The 16,800-nt window shown below is 43.6% G+C and overlaps 1 protein-coding gene across 1 annotated transcript in view; it reads right to left on the reverse strand.

The window, feature by feature from the left end:
- Positions 1-6,239: 6,239 nt before the first annotated feature.
- The window catches only part of LOC309558833 (protein mono-ADP-ribosyltransferase PARP14-like), an 85,776-nt gene continuing 75,215 nt past the window's right edge, over positions 6,240-16,800 (reverse strand). Inside the window, exons 15-17 of the mRNA XM_082261916.1 lie at positions 12,659-12,801; positions 8,757-8,931; positions 6,240-6,565 (exon numbers count right to left, since the gene is read on the reverse strand). Of these exons, the coding sequence (XP_082118042.1) occupies positions 6,279-6,565; positions 8,757-8,931; positions 12,659-12,801 (605 nt within the window). The 3' untranslated portion in view covers positions 6,240-6,278. The remainder of the gene's footprint in view (positions 6,566-8,756; positions 8,932-12,658; positions 12,802-16,800) is intronic.

A 16,800-nucleotide genomic window follows, 5' to 3' on the forward strand; every position in this document is an offset into this window, starting at 1 on the left:
GACAAATTAATACATAGGCTATGGTACAGTCCTGATGTTTATCAGGGGCAGGTTGCCTCGGTGCATTCTGGGATACTGTATAAAAGCCAGGAGCACATGAGTTGCGGGGCCTTTGGCTGGAGAGCAGAGTCCCGGAGAGATGGTGGCGGCTGCCTCCTCCCCTGTAGCAGTGGCACATGGCCTCAGGAGGTCATCCTGAGGGTCAGAGGAACAGAGCTGAACCCAGAGGTCCAGGAGAGCTGACTGAGTGGGAGACACTGGAGACACTAGAAAAACAGTATTGTAAGTACAGGGGATCGTGTCAAGGGGCCTGACCTGAGGGGGGCCACCCCAAGAGTAAGATAGTCAGTGGACGGGTGTCAGCATTCAAGAAAGAGGATACTGAGAAAAGTGTCCTGAAGATAACCTTAGTTTATCAAGTCATCTTAGGAAAGAGACTTAAAGCTAAATTCACCTCAGTGGCAAGGTGGATCAACAGCCTGGCTGTACAAAGAGATAGAAGTCCTCCAATATTGTGCATAGTTATTTCAGGGTATCCCACTATTTCCTTCTCTCAACCCTAATTTATAATAAAACCCAAAAACAACGACATACCCCTGGACTGATTATTGGACGAGCCAAAGAGGAAAAGTGAGAGACTGTGCATGTCAAGGCTGCTAATGGTAACTCAGGGGGACCCGTAAGTGTGAAATCCGGCAGTCCTCAAGGGGGCAGTGCTAGACTTTTATGGATTACTAAAGTTCAATTGCATGTGTTATATTAGACTAGAGCGCTGCATTATTACGTTACCATATTTCAAGTGTGTTGTATCAGGACACTGCATATATTTTTCCCTAGCACAGATCTACACCACGTTTGTTTCCCTGGAAACTACTCTCTCTCCCTCCACTCTTGATGCAGAGTTAACCCCTTGCAACAGATGTGCTTCATACACCCTATGTGCTTTAACTGACTCAAGTTCTTGTGATTGCCTTTACCCTTCATGCACCCCCTTTGAGTAACCACAGACCAGGTTTGGGAAACAATTTAACAAACTCTACTGAACTTCTTTTCAACATACAAATCACAGTTCAGAACATTCTATCCCTGATCATATATTCTAGTTTGTGGCTGCCCAGGCATACCTTACAAAGGTGAGAGTCAATAACTTGGTACAAGTCCATAATGCGGCAGTTCTCCATTAAGTCAGTGCCTTCAGATGGACTGCAGGTCTCAGCAGTCCCGATCCATAGAATGGTGTCACAGCACCTTAACAGGCAGGTCCCTGGAACAACCTCCAGTAGTTGCTGGTTGTAAAGGGTTATATCTTCTTCTGTGAGCCTCTTGCTTCTATTCCCATGTGCCCAGAGCAGTATGAGCAGAGCCATTCCCCTTTTTATGTGGTCACAGGGAGGAGGCAAAGCCCAGCAAAAGCCTGGGAAACAGCAGAGCTAGCATTAACCCTTCCCTAGCCTGGGCAGACTAGCTAGCTCAGCTAACACAGAAACACAAAGCCCACACCTGTAGGTAACCTTCCTACACAGGGACCAGACAACTATGTCCAAGAGAAGGAGACAGCCACACAGACGCATGAACAGCAAGATTGCATTTCTTTACCAATAAGGCCATCCCTGCCCTTTACCATTATGTGGAGGTCAATGTTTCAACACTGCTAGAGCACACGACCACAGACACATGGTCCAGGAATTATGGGTGGGGATGCTATATATCATTCACAGCCCACTGGGCCCAGGAAAGATGCAGGACAGGGCACCCCGCTGAGGCATGTTTGGCAGCTCTGCATCCTTACAGTTGTTGGTGATGGCGCCAGCGCTCCCCACCACCTTCTCCTATTCACCCCCCCGCCTATTCATGTTGCATGTGCTGCTGCAGCATAGCCAAAGTTTACTGGTTCTGTGCTATAATACCATTATGGGGTCCTGAGTCATGCAAATGGCAGTGGTTCCTGATGACAGAAAGCGAGAGGAGGCTTAATTATAGACTGCATGGTGGTTAGAGGGGGTAAAAAAGAAAAAAAGGAAACACCAACACTTATAGTTAAAATACCTTCACATCCACCTCTGATGATCAACGAACCCTTCCACCTACTGCAGGTGTGATAATGGAGCTCCTACTAAGACCCCCTACCCAGGTTGTGGGAGGAGACATCCAGAGATGTATAAAGGTAAAACCCATAAAATCACCAATATAAAGAACAATAATGACCGAATATAAAAATAAATGTACTGCAATTCTACCCTCAAAATATGGATACTTCCACCATATTTTGTATTCAACCATATATTGATAGAGTATGGCAACTGTGACGGTGTTCACTGTCACTGGGAGTGAGGGACAGATACTTGGGGGACACTGAGAGAATGGTTTGGATGGCTTCAGATGGGACAGTAATATTTGTCAGTAATATCTCTCAGGAAATTTATGAAGATGAAAGGTTTGACTTTTCAGATTGCTAGAATATTGCAGGAGTGTCTCAAAGACCCTTGCTAGATAGTGAGATGGGGTGGGGTTTGTTATTGGGGAGTGCCTGTATTCCTTTGTTCTATTGTTTCTGTCTGCCTTAAGATAAACCTATTATGGGATGTATATGTGTATGTGGATAGGCTGCTAAGGGGGAGGGGGGATTGTCCCACAGTGTATATCTCTTTGTGCATGTGTTTGAATAAACAGTTTGAGTTCTTATTCACCCTTAATCTAGAGTCCTCACTTCTTAAATTATCGGGGGGCTCCTAGATGTATCTACACCTGGGAGCCATGGGTAAAGGCTTGAGTTGTGACTAAATGGAACCTAAGGGGTGTATTCCAATTCCAAAAAGTGCTGCACAATCAGGCAAGCTATGAAATAAAATATAAAACATAAATTCAGACTAAAATGTCTGTAGTATATGTAGCACATTCCTCATTACCCCATTGAGACTTACACAGTTTATACTCAAGATGAAAGTCTTTTTACACCCGTCACTTCTTATATCACCAAAAGAGATTGAGGATATGGTGGAAATCTGTGTCCAAGCTGCATCATCTCAGTAAGTCAACCCTCAGGTGGGAATACCCCCCCCCCCCCCAAAGGTGTCTTCAATGCCATAAGATAAAGGGCATATAACAGAGTCATGGGAAGCCAAACATATAACTCAACCGATCCTCCAAAGGGCATAGAGATGAGTGGCGGCCATCTTGCCATTGCTTATCTCTATGGCAAGCCATCGCTGGTGCCGGATGGATTCCCGAGGTCAGCGACCAGTAATGTAAGCCCAGGAAGCAGCGGGAGGAAGGGCATCCCTTCCGCCACTTCTAAAAGTGATCCCCCTGCAAATCGGCTGCAGGGATCACTTTTATCTGAAAGTTCAGAGCCTGAGGGAAAAGAAAATACCAAGGTTATGGCATCTATCTGCAGCCATAACCCCAGTTTTTAAAGTCAAAGTAATGACATATTTTCCCAGTTAGATGGTCGGCAAGTGGTTCAGAAAATAAGTTTCAGAGTGGCATACGGCTGTAAATAAAGTTGAACAACAAATTATATTTTATATCCGCCACTTCACAAATACCATAAATTCATATCATCTGTGATACCACCTGGTAATATAAACAGTAAGTCTAACCATACTCTACCCATTGACTGTTGGATACGAAAGACAGTGGAATCCATATTTTTGGGGATACAATGACAGTATTGTAGCAAGATTCCCAGTAGTTTTGCTGGATATGGGTCCCCCTGGGTTACTGCTAGCAACAACAGCATATTTAATCATGTTCTCCAAGTGTGAGCACTGAGACATTGACCAGTCCAGTACCTTTGGGTTTTTGATTTATTTTGTAACTGGGATAGGAGAAGGGATGAGTGGGATACTCCTTTGCTTCAACTATGCACAACTTGGCGGAGACACTTGAAAAATGCCAATTGGTGCTGACTTGACGCTGGCAGGATGCCAATCACCGCCGGTTAACGATGGTTAACACTGGCCTGATGCCTGTTAACGCTGAACTAACTTGTGACTGCTTTTCTGGCTAAAGAAGTCCTCTTTAACCACTTTACCACCGGAGGATTTTGCTGTCTTACGTCTGGGCCACTTTTTGCGATTCGGCGCTGTGCGACTTTAACTGACAATTGCGCGGTCGTGCGATGCCGTACCCAAACGAAATTGACGTCCTTTTTTTCCCACAAACAGAGCTTTCTTTTGGTGGTATTTGATCACCTGTGCGATTTTTACTTTTTGCACTATAAACAAAAAAAGAGCGACAATTTTGAAAAAATAACAATATTTTTAAAATTTTTTTATAAGAAATTCCCCCCCACAAAATGTAAAAATTAAAATTTTTTTAAATTTTTGGCCAATTTGTTTTCTGCTACCTATGTTTGGTAAAAAAAATTACAATAAGCGTATTTTGATTGGTTTGCGCAAAAGCCACAAATGTGACATTCACCATAATTCACTGTAAATCAATCTCTGTATTTAAAAACACACTCATCAGAAAGATTCACCGCCAGTAGGTGTTTGGTGGATGTCACATTCACTGCAGTATCAATATACCCCTAGAAGCATTATATATACTCAATGCAGTGTCCTCTTTGGATGATTCTCCCATTAACTCCAAATAGTCTTGGATTTTGAATCTTATAGTAAACATCTGCTTGGTTGGTTGGTTGTTGGTACCCAGAATTAGTAATAATTGTTAATATTCAGGATAAAGTGACCAGAATCTGACATATGAAATGAAATGATCAGGAAACACAACTTTGTAACCATTTTATTCATTTCCATTTATCTTGGTACATTGTAACAGACTGAATGGCCATATATAGGAAGGTCCATTTCAGACAACTCATGGCAGCCAATCAATTTCAGACCTGCACTGGAAATTGATAGGTGAAGAATGAAATTTGTAATTTGATTGGCTACATAGTATTTGTCTGAATCCATCCCCCCCACACCTTCCTCAATATAAATAGGACCCCAATGGCTGGCAGTATGGAGCCTTTATATTTCTTCACACCAGCATGTTGTAGTAGCTCAGCACATAAATGTTCGGTTTTAATGGCACCTTAACGCACCTTTATAATGTACCACAGTGCATCTGTTGTGATGCAAATTTTTCTGGCATTCAGGTAGGTTACAGCCCATTCTTTATATATAGTTTGGCTAAGGCAACCGGCTGCAATGCATCTCCACACACAAACTGTCTGTGTTGCAGCAAAGTTCCCCCTGGTGTGACCAGGCCATGAGGGCTGCAAACAATAATTGCACTTCAAAACTTGGATAGACTTCCCTGAGGTTCCAAGAACATTTTAGTCTAAGGGCACTTGTTTTTTTATTGCACTGCATTCAAATGAAAGGCTTTGTATGTTTGGTATTTGAGTCTGAAGCGAGTTTTGCACCAAAGAGCTTACAGTCTAAAGAGAAGGAAAGCAGAAGACAGAAGTTTAGTGTTTGCAGGATGAATATATCTCAGTAGATCGGATACATGGAGGAGAAAGATATCATCAGCTGAAATAAGCTGGGAGAGGCCAGTGGCACTGGTTTTCCAAATGGTCGGTGGAGCTAAGAGGGTGAGAGAACCTCCATCAGAGCTTCATCTATTGGGCCCATAAGGCAATGTGTGGTCACGGCACAAACCAACTAAATAGCACTTTATCTGTTATCACCGTCCATTGGTGAACCATCTCATCACTGATATGGCTTGAATTTTTTGGGAGAAGACCCAACCCCAACCATGACTATTCCATGGAAGACTGACGGACCATCATGGCACCTCTATGCAGGGTTTGAGTTGGTGCTGTGTACTTACTGTACATGGTATCCAATGGAGTTCCGCTGAACCACCATGTCACCTATACTATACATATACATACACCTTTATTGGAAATGTGCAATTGGTAATGCCATAGGGGCCAACTTTGCTTGTTCTCCATTCCATCCCCCTCCACAGCCAGAGGCAGCTGGCTCTCCTTTGTCTGAGGCTCAGTGAGTGAAGATCAGAGTCCCAGAGAATAAGTGCAGAACATTAGAAGTTGTGGAGCAATGAGCCATGGAGATCCCAGAGATTATAGACAATATGAGGCTAGGACATTCCCCTCCTCCTCACTCTCTGCTCCTTCACTGATGAGTCCCTGTGTGCTTGTTTCCTCTGGAATTATTTATCAGTGTTTTATGGCTGCTGTAGACAAGTGATGGCACCACACTATGACAATATTATATCCCGATCAGACCAAGTGACACCAAAAGGGACTTTCAGGAGTCGCTGTCCTGGAGATTTGTATGATCCCTGGACACAGTCATAGATCACTGGAAGATGATGTGATATTCGGGGTAGGCCTGGATGTCATTAAATATCACAAACATCGAAGGATTCTGGACGTTATCCGTCACACTGTCATAGAGGTCGGTGGCGTTGGCGGTATTTTTGGCTGGAGGTGTTATCATTCCATGGCGTCCAACACAGTAGACTCCGGTGAGAACGCGGGCCAGGTACATGTGCTTCTGTCCATTTACATCAGGTCTGGAGTATGTGTTACTAGCAGAGTAATTTGCATTTACTGCAAAATAAGTTCCATTCCCAATAGCAGCAGCTGTTCAAAAAGAAAGAAAAGTCAAACATTAATATCACTTAAAGGGAGAGTTCCAGAGAAGATGTACAATGGGAGAGAAGAGTGAAGCCTGGAATCACAATATGTCGTACTGCATTAAAATACAGCATGTTTCATATCCTTTGGCACTTGGTGTGAACCAATTGGAAACAATAGACTTCAGCACGTTATAGCATTGGGCAAGCGTTGAGAAATGCAGCTCTATGGCCATAGTGGGAATGGACCCTAAGATACATCTCACAGCACACAGGGAGTGACAAGGAAGTCATAGTGTACTTGGTGTAACTCCTGAAATTAGTGAGATATCTATGTCCAAACTATGGCCCTCCAGCTGTTCAGGAACTACAATTCCCATCATGCCAAGTTATGTCTGTGAATATCAGAGATTTACAATGGCTCATGGGAATTGTAGTTCCTGAACAGCTGGAGGGCCATAGTTTGGACACCCCTTGCTCGGAGTGTTGGGAAGTTTATAGACTCGGTCAGGTTTATATTACCTTATAGTGTAGTCCTGGACTCATTTATATGTTGTAGTCCTGAACTCATTTATATGTTGTAGCTAGATATGTAGTGGTGTGCCCCTTTATCCAGATTCAGGTGCAAGTCCCTTTAACTCAATTCCCCACAATCCTCTGGGCTCCCAGCATCCCCTGAGTTCCAGGACACGCCCAGGGAGTATAAATGCCAGCTCCTCCCTGCTTCCTGTGCTCAGAGAGATCCTGCCTAATGGGACAGCAGTGACTGGGCAAGTGAGCTGTCCCCAGGTGCTGGGTCCTCATCTGATCAGTTTGGTGTGTGGGCCACCAGGAGTGAGCAAAAGAGCATGCAGCATCTATCCAAGCCCCAGTCACTGGAGAGGACTCTGTTACAGTCCATGTGGAGAAGCTGTCCAAGCAGTGGGTTGGTCCTATCTACGGCCCCCAGAGCCTCCTGACCAAAGTCAGCATCAGCAGTGCCTGTGTGAAGTCTGTGCCAGCAGGAAATCCCCTCAGCTCACAGTCTGCTGCATGAATGATTATCATCTTGGAACATGTGAGAAAGCTTCAGCTCTCTATCCTATCAGTAAACTGAACTCAGAGCACTCTGCTGCCATCTAGTGGCCATTAGTAGAACTGCAATATACTTGTTTTCATGTTTTATGCCTGTTTCCTCCTTCCTGTACTGCAAACCTCTGTCCACATGATCTCCTGTGTAATCTACATTGGTTTTCATTGTTAAGTAAAGTAGAAATTGCACATTACCACTGGTCTGATCATTTGGCTGATACCGTTACATAACAGATATACCAGTTGAGTTTTGGAATCCTTATTGGATCCAGGCAGTACAGTAGTGGGCCACGGCCATAGCCTGGGTCCTTGGGGTAGAGTCTTTAAAAGAAAAAAGCAACACTAAGAGTCTTGATAATCTAGATAGAGTTCATTTGTTTAAAAAAAAAAAAACAAACTCCAACATATTTTAAGCCATTATCAAAGCTTTAGACTTTTAGCTAACGTTGAGTCTGGATCCAAGATAAAGTCATTAAAATAGGAATCTGCTCCAATCACAGGTTTAAGAATTTTATCTTGGATTCAGATTCCCTTCAGCTAAAAATATAAAGTCCTAATTAAAGGGGTCTTCACATCGCTGAAATGTGTTGGAGTTTTCTTAAAATTCTACAACCCATGAATTCTATCTGGACTATTACAAATCTCATGGTGGTCCTTTCTCCTTCCCTAATTTGAAGGTTTTTATTACTGTATGTGCCACTATAGTGCAGATTTACCACCATTCCCTTGCCTAATGTTGGGGGGCATTGGTGATTGGGGGTCACAAGTCTTGAAAGTGAGAAGAAATCTGCCCAAGGGAGACAGACAAAAACCTGGTGGAGATGAGTTACGGAATGTATATGATAGAGTCAGCTCCAGTGTTCAGCATAAAGTCTGTTGAGTACAACCGGCAGACAAAAACAAATGAAGATCCTGCATCTTCAGAACCGGCAGATGATCCACAGATAGGCCTTATACAGCTTGACCCAATTTGATGCAACAGGGAAATACCTTTCTGATCCCCAAGGCTCTCGGCAACCTTCTGGATCATCAGTCTACTATCTTATCTCTTATTGATATTAAAAGCCACCTATATTATTTGTATTTAGAAAGACATCCAGATTAATTGTTCCTCTGAAATCTCTCACCGTTTCTCCCTGCGTAGCTCCGGTTGAATCCGTTATGATTGACATGCTGGATGGAGTTGAAGTCGGTCCCATGGAAAAGCTCTCTCTCATTGTTGTTGGAACCGTTCTTGGAGTCGATGTTCTGCTTCTTTATCTGGTAGTTGAGCCAGAGATCTCTGTTCTGTACACGCAGAATCTGGGAGGACAGGACATACAAAGGCTCAGATGTATACAATGTTCTACCAATAAACTCCAGAGTGTTCCACCAACTATACAGGACATATTCTATGTAGAATACAGCAACAGATCAAGTATCAAAAAGCTCCAACATGATGTTATGGTGGAATATTCTAATGAAGGTTTTTATCTTCCCATTCCATAGTACCAGTCTTATTCTGGTATAGAAGTGCCCAGTTCTTTTCACCATACCATTATAACGAAACCTGAACCTAAACCCAAATGATATGCCTTCTGGTAGAACCTTCATCCTAGAGCAGTCTGTCTGCCCTTTTTGCTGTCACCTGCTGGAGACTCTGCATAACTCATGCACTAGACTGCAGAGAGTGGATTGTGGCCTTCACACCTGACTACTAAATCTGATATTTACCTCTAGCTCATTGCCTGATCATAGGTACTCTTCAGAGATGTATAGTAACGAAGTAGAACCACTCAAGTACTGTACTTAAGTACTGAAATGCGGTATCTGTACTTTCCTAGAGTAGAATTTTTTTCTCCTACTTCCACTTTTACTTCACTACATTTTTTCGATGATTTCGATACTTCTACTCAAGTATTTTTTTTTTGTGCTGCATAGTTACTCGTTACTTTTAAAAAAATCACCACTGCCAGAACAGTAGATGGCAGGTTGCATAAAGCTCAAAAAAATGTGTATAATGTCATTTGTAAATCAGCGCATACGAAAATAAAGGCTGTTTATAATAAAAGCTGCTATACCAAATCTTTCCAATAAAAAGAAAATATGAAACAAACAAATAAATGGTGCTACAGCGCTTAAAGTGCATCAAGAAACTACTAACAAACACAACTTGGCTGTGCGAATAAAGTGCCTGTGCAATCGATATAATATCATTGTTGCCCCCAGTGCCCTGCCCACACTCCACACAGTATGAAAAATAAAGTGACATGAATGTGCTAAAGCCTAAATGCAGTGAAAATAATTATTCCCACAATGTAACAGTAAATTCAATTCATATAAAATATGACAATAAATCACAATAAAATAAGTTATGAAATAAGTTAGGTCAGGTTGAAGTGTGTAAACCTATCTATAACGAAAAGTCCATAAATGAATTCCAGTGTGCAAATCTAAAGTGTCACTTCACTTGTCAGATGCTTCCACCTCCTTCAGTGCTCGAGTGACCGACCAACACACTTAATGGTGGTGGCACTGGTGGATAGCGTCTGGGTGGCACTGTGGCACTGACTGCACTGGTTCAAAAAGCCATATATATTTAATTATTTCAATTCTCAATCTCATTGGTCCTCTCCTCATAAAATATTAATAACTTAAGATTAGGTGATGAACTTCTTGGCGGCCCTGGCAGGATGACGGGGACACCCGCCACTTCTGGAGCCGAGCCGCTGTGATTCCCCAACATGTGACAAAGTGACAGCCAGGAGATCTAATGGCTAGTGGTGCTCAACAATACCGCTTTTATATATAAAAATGAAATAAAATATACTGACTCACAATTTAGTAGTAGGTAGCGTGTAGCAGTAGGCAGCACAACTCAATTCAATCAATCCCACAGCCTCGCTCGCGCCGCGGCCCGAAGAATCACTGTCATGATCATCAAGTTAAGACCGCACTGGAGGAGCCATGCTGCCGTCTTCCCGCTCGAGGTCTCTGCCTCTAGACGTGTTGTGTGTCACTCAGACTCCACCCCTTAGGGCCCTTACTGAGAGGAGTTGTGACACGAGCGGCGGGACTCGGAGCATTTTCTTCGTTATCTCATCTTCTTCTCTATGAGGTGAGTGAGGTGGACCGTGGAGAGGGCCTAATCCTTGCCATGGCAAATGTGCCATTTGAGAATCAAATAATCAATATAAAATATTAATATATTATATACACACGGGTCATGGGTGGCTTTTTTGAACCAAGAAGAGTGAGACTGACGGCTATGATGATTATCCGACCATCCATGGTCCATGGACCATAAGTGTTGTGTTGTGGTGCGGCCTGTGCTTCCTGCGGCCTGCCTCTGCCTGTGCGGCTGTGCCTGCACTGCAGTGGCCACTGGCAGTGGCACTTGACTTGAGCAAAGCAAATGAGCACTACTAGTGTGAAGGACAGGTGGTGGAAGCATGTTCTGACAAGTTCTTATAATGAAAATAATATAGACAGCTTTTTGAACCAGTGCAGTGCCAGTGCTACTAAGGTGAGAGGCAGAGAGAGGCTATCCAGTCCACCACTTTACTTGAGCAGATCACAGAAGAAAGGTGGAAGCATCTGACAGCAAGTGACAAGCACTTCTTAGATTGCACACTGGAATTCAGTTATGGACTTTTCGTTATAAAGTTTAGTTTATACACTTAAACTTGCACCTAACTTATTCACAATCACAACTTATTTTATTGTGGTATTGTCATATATATTTTATATGAATTAAATTTACATTGTGGGAATAATTTGCACTGCATTTAGCACAGACATGTCACTTTATTTTTGATACTGTGGGCGATGATTTTGAATACAAGAAGAATATATATAATTGCAGGCACTATATTAGCATTTTTAGCACAGCCACTTTGTTAGTAGTTTTTGATGCATTTTTCACTTTAAGCGTTGTAGGTTTGATGAAGCTGGCCTGGCACATCATCATCAATTGAGCAAATCAAATCAAACCGCGATTAAGAAGACTGCGCATGCTCCTGTTCTGCCTTTTGATCAGCTGAAAAGATGGACGAACCAAAAACACCACCTTCCACCCCTGGCCCTTCAACTTCAAGTGATCTGCCTGGCTGTGAGAGTGAGGAAGCTCAGGAAGGAGACCACCCCTGGCTTTAAAAGGGGAAGGGAGGGACTTTATCTGTTTTTTGTTTACAAAAAGTTACAGCCTAAGGAATTGTGATTGTCCTTTAGGTTAATCATTTGAATAAATCATTTGAAATAATAAAAAACAATATGATGTTCAAACTTTTGACTTCTTTCTTTAATAACTACATAACACAGTACTTGTACTTCTACTTTCAGTACTTGAGTAGAATTTTTTTTTCAAAACTACTGATACTTTTTACTTTTAGTACTTAAGTAGCAATTTTTTTGAAAAAACTACTTGCAATACTTAAGTAAAAAAAATGTTGAATACTTTAGTACTTCTACTTAAGTAACTTTTTCTGCGAGCACTTCCACTTCTACTCAAGTCACTTTTTGATCGAGCACTTGTACTTTTACTCAAGTAGAAATTTTGAGTACTTTATACAAGTCTGGTACTCTTTGACTAAGCGTTTGAATCCTGAGCTGAACTTTGTCTGATTAGTTGGCTATCTGATGGTGCATCTTGTCTGATTCTGTTCCCATATTGTCTTCTGTTGCCTTGGGAGATGACCGAAGTGCCCTGCACTCCCTTGTTCGCGGATGTGTCTCTGGACCTCTGGCAAGCTTCTAACAGCTTAATACTCTACATCTGTCCAGTCTGCATTATAAATCACCAGAGGAGCCTCTTCCAGGCTTCCATCCAACTGTGGTGTTACATTATGACCCTGCTTCTCCAGGTGAGTCAAACATCTTTCCCTGGTGGCATGGAGGGTCCACTTGCTCCATAAACACATACAGAGCACCAGTCTCCAGGACCATATTAGTATGTCCAGTCCCCACACCATGAGCAGAACACCATTACTCCCACCCAGAATCCGATTAATGACATCTGACATCATTCACCACAATGTATCGGTGATGTTACCTTCACTATTTGGTTTCTGCAGGTTCTCTGGACTTTCTGCTGTACAGTGGAGTATTCAGGGGTTCCTGGAACAACATCCACTTCCATCACAAGAGTCTTACCCATCGATTTCCAGTGTGACGGTAATTTATGAGAATCCCCCTCTGAAAAATAAGATGTGCAGTCAGGACCCGAAGAGAAAACCAGTAAGTAAAATGTACAGTGGGTGCACAATCTCCTATAAGCTATAGAATCTGCCCATTGCCTGCTGTCAATTATCAATAAGTTTCTGCCTTGGCAAATCACTGAGCGTGTTATTCCAGAGATGTGAGCTGAGGGGAGAGGATAAATATTTGAAGCCACCTTCTAGAAGGTTCTTCCATGCCAGGCTGCTGCCTGGAGAGAATGTCACTGTGCCAGGGCCCTAGGAATCTTAGCTGATTCCTTTATGATCTGATTTCTTTTTATGAGGAAGTAAGTAAAACCTTGGACAGAGGGGTGGCTGTGGATGTGGTATACTTGGACAGAGGGGTGGACGTGGTATACTTGGACAGAGGGGTGACTGCGGACATGCTATACTTGGACAGAGGGGTGGCTGCGGACATGGTATACTTGGACAGAGGGGTGGCTGTGGACATGGTATACTTGGACAGAGGGATGGCTGTGGACGTGGTATACTTGGACAGAGGGGTGGCTGTGGACGTGGTATACTTGGACAGAGGGGGGCTGTGGACGTGGTATACTTGGACAGAGGGGTGGCTGTGGATATGGTATACTTGGACAGAGGGGGGCTGTGGATATGGTATACTTGGACAGAGGGGGGCTGTGGATGTGGTATACTTGGACAGAGGGATGGCTGTGGATGTGGTATACTTGGACAGAGGGGTGGCTGTGGATGTGGTATACTTGGACAGAGGGGTGGCTGTGGATGTGGTATACTTGGACAGAGGGGTGGCTGTGGATATGGTATACTTGGACAGAGGGGGGCTGTGGATATGGTATACTTGGACAGAGGGGGGCTGTGGATGTGGTATACTTGGACAGAGGGATGGCTGTGGATGTGGTATACTTGGACAGAGGGGTGGCTGTGGATGTGGTATACTTGGACAGAGGGATGGCTGTGGACGTGGTATACTTGGACAGAGGGGTGGCTGTGGACGTGGTATACTTGGACAGAGGGGTGGCTGTGGACGTGGTATACTTGGACAGAGGGATGGCTGTGGATGTGGTATACTTGGACAGAGGGATGGCTGTGGACGTGGTATACTTGGACAGAGGGATGGCTGTGGACGTGGTATACTTGGACAGAGGGGTGGCTGTGGACGTGTTATACTTGAACAGAGGGATGGTTGTGGACGTGGTATACTTGGACAGAGGGATGGCTGTGGACGTGGTATACTTGGACAGAGGGGTGGCTGTGGACGTGGTATACTTGGACAGAGGGGTGGCTGTGGATGTGGTATACTTGGACAGAGGGGTGGCTGTGGACGTGGTATACTTGGACAGAGGGGTGGCTGTGGACGTGGTATACTTGGACAGAGGGATGGCTGTGGACGTGGTATACTTGGACAGAGGGATGGCTGTGGACGTGGTATACTTGGACAGAGGGATGGCTGTGGACGTGGTATACTTGGACAGAGGGGTGGCTGTGGACGTGCTATACTTGGATTTTGCAAAAGCGTGTAACACAGTTCCCCACACACGGCTAATGTGTAAGGTAAAGTCTACAGGCTGGAAAAATCAGTTTGTAAATGGATAGAAAACTGGCAAAAGGCCGGAATTCATGGAGTAGTGGTTAAGGATTCATATTCTGAATGGTGTAAGGTTATTAGTGGTGTACCCCAAGGTTCAGTGTTATTAGTGGTGTACCATAAGGTTCAGTGTTGGGACTTTTTATTATATTTACAAATGATATCGGGTCTGGGATTTCAGTCTTAGAAGAGGACACCAAGCATTGCAGTGGAATAATGTCCTTACAGGATCTTTCAACTTACAAGCTGACCTCAATGCTCTGTTTCATTGGGCAACTATGTGGCAAATGAGGTTTAATGTTGATAAATGTAAAGTTATGCACTTGGGAGTTAAGAATATGCATGCATCATACATACTAGGGGGAGTAGAACTGGGAGAATCCATAGCGGAGAAGGATCTGGGGGAATCCATGGCGGAGAAGGATCTGGGGGAATCCATGGCGGAGAAGGATCTGGGGGAATCCATAGCGGAGAAGGATCTGGGGGAATCCATAGCGGAGAAGGATCTGGGGGAATCCATAGCGGAGAAGGATCTGGGGGAATCCATAGCGGAGAAGGATCTGGGGGAATCTATAGCGTTGAAGGATCTGGGGGAATCCATAGTGGAGAAGGATCTGGGAGAATCCATAGCGGAGAAGGATCTGAGGGAATCCATAGCGGAGAAGGATCTGGGGGAATCCATAGTGGAGAAGGATCTGGGGGAATCCATGGTGGAGAAGGATCTGGGGGAATCCATAGTGAAGAAGGATCTGGGGGAATCCATAGTGGAGAAGGATCTGGGGGAATCCATAGCGGAGAAGGATCTGGGGGAATCCATAGTGGCGAAGGATCTGGGGGAATCCATAGCAAAGAAGGATCTGGGTGTTCTGGTAGATCCTAAGCTTAATAATAGCATGCAATGCTAAGCAGCGGTTTCTAAAGCAAGCAAAATGCTTACTTGTATAAGAGAGGCATGGACTCCAGAGAGAGAGATATCATTTTGCCCCTGTACAGATCATTAGTAAGACCTCATCTGGAATATGCAGTTCAGTTTTGGGCTCCAGTTCTCAGAAAGGATATCAGGGAACTGGAGAAAGTGCAGAGAAGGGCAACCAAACTAATAAGAGGCATGGAGGAGCTCAGCTATGAGGAGAGATTAGAGGAACTGAATTTATTCTCTCCGGAGGAGATTAAGGGGGGATATGATCTCCATGTATAAATATATAAGGGGGATATGATCTCCATGTATAAATACATAAGGGGGGATATGATCACCATGTATAAATACATAAGGGGGGATATGATCTCCATGTATAAATACATAAGGGGGGATATGATCACCATGTATAAATACATAAGGGGGGGATATGATCTCCATGTATAAATACATAAGGGGGATATGATCTCCATGTATAAATACATAAGGGGGATATGATCTCCATGTATAAATACATAAGGGGTCCATATAGTGAACTTGATGTTGAGTTGCTCACTTTAAGGTCATCACAGAGGACAAGGGGGCGCTCTTTACGTCTAGAGGAAAACAGATTTAATCTCCAAATACGGAAAGGTTTCTTCACAGTAAGAGCTCAGAAAATATGGAATAGACTCCCTCCAGAGGCGGTTCTGGCCAGCTCACTAGATTGCTTTAAAAAAAGGCCTGGATTACTTCCTAAATGTACATAATATAACTGGGCACTAACATTAATAGGGTAAAGTTGATACAGAAAATATCTGATTGCCCCCCCCGGAGCAAATTGGATTATGCTTTGCTGTTTTTTTTTTTTTTTTTTTTTTTTTTTTTGCTTTCCTCTGGTTCAACTGTGAGTAGAGGATTGTGTATATTAGGGTTGTATTTTTTTTTTCTGTTTTATTGGTTGAACTAGATGAATTTGTGTCTGTAAGTTGGCCTGTGTTCGGGCCTGGAGGATCGGGAAGGGGGCTGCCGGCTTGAGCATCTTCAGTAGAGTCCTATGCAGAAGGATGTCCAAGAGAGCTTAGGGGACCTTGCTGCTGAGTGGTCATTTCATGGAGGCCTCATTACTCAGCCCTTAAAGATACCTGTAACTGCTTGCATAGGGTCATATTACCAATTGCTATTGACAGCCTACTGCTAGATTATTAGGACCACCAATAGTCACTTCTAAATGGTCTGGTGTTATTGGGAGGGTACTATTGATAGAATCGGGCCATCAGCTGCTCTTTGTGTTTAGGAGGAGGCCAAAACATTAAGACCACCTTCAACTTTAATATTACTGGGTGATTGCTACTTAACCACCATCCATGACCATTGATGACATAGGAAAGACTGGGATATTTTTCTGTACCTCTAATCCTCTCCCCACAGCTAGTTGAGCAAATCAACTTCTGAAGCAGTAAATTGATTGAAACCGAATTATCTCCCTAAGCAAGCAACCACTAGTAAGGGGAGAG

Source organism: Pelophylax lessonae (assembly GCF_965119305.1).
Source record: "Pelophylax lessonae genome assembly, chromosome: 6".
Lineage (NCBI taxonomy): Eukaryota > Metazoa > Chordata > Amphibia > Anura > Ranidae > Pelophylax > Pelophylax lessonae.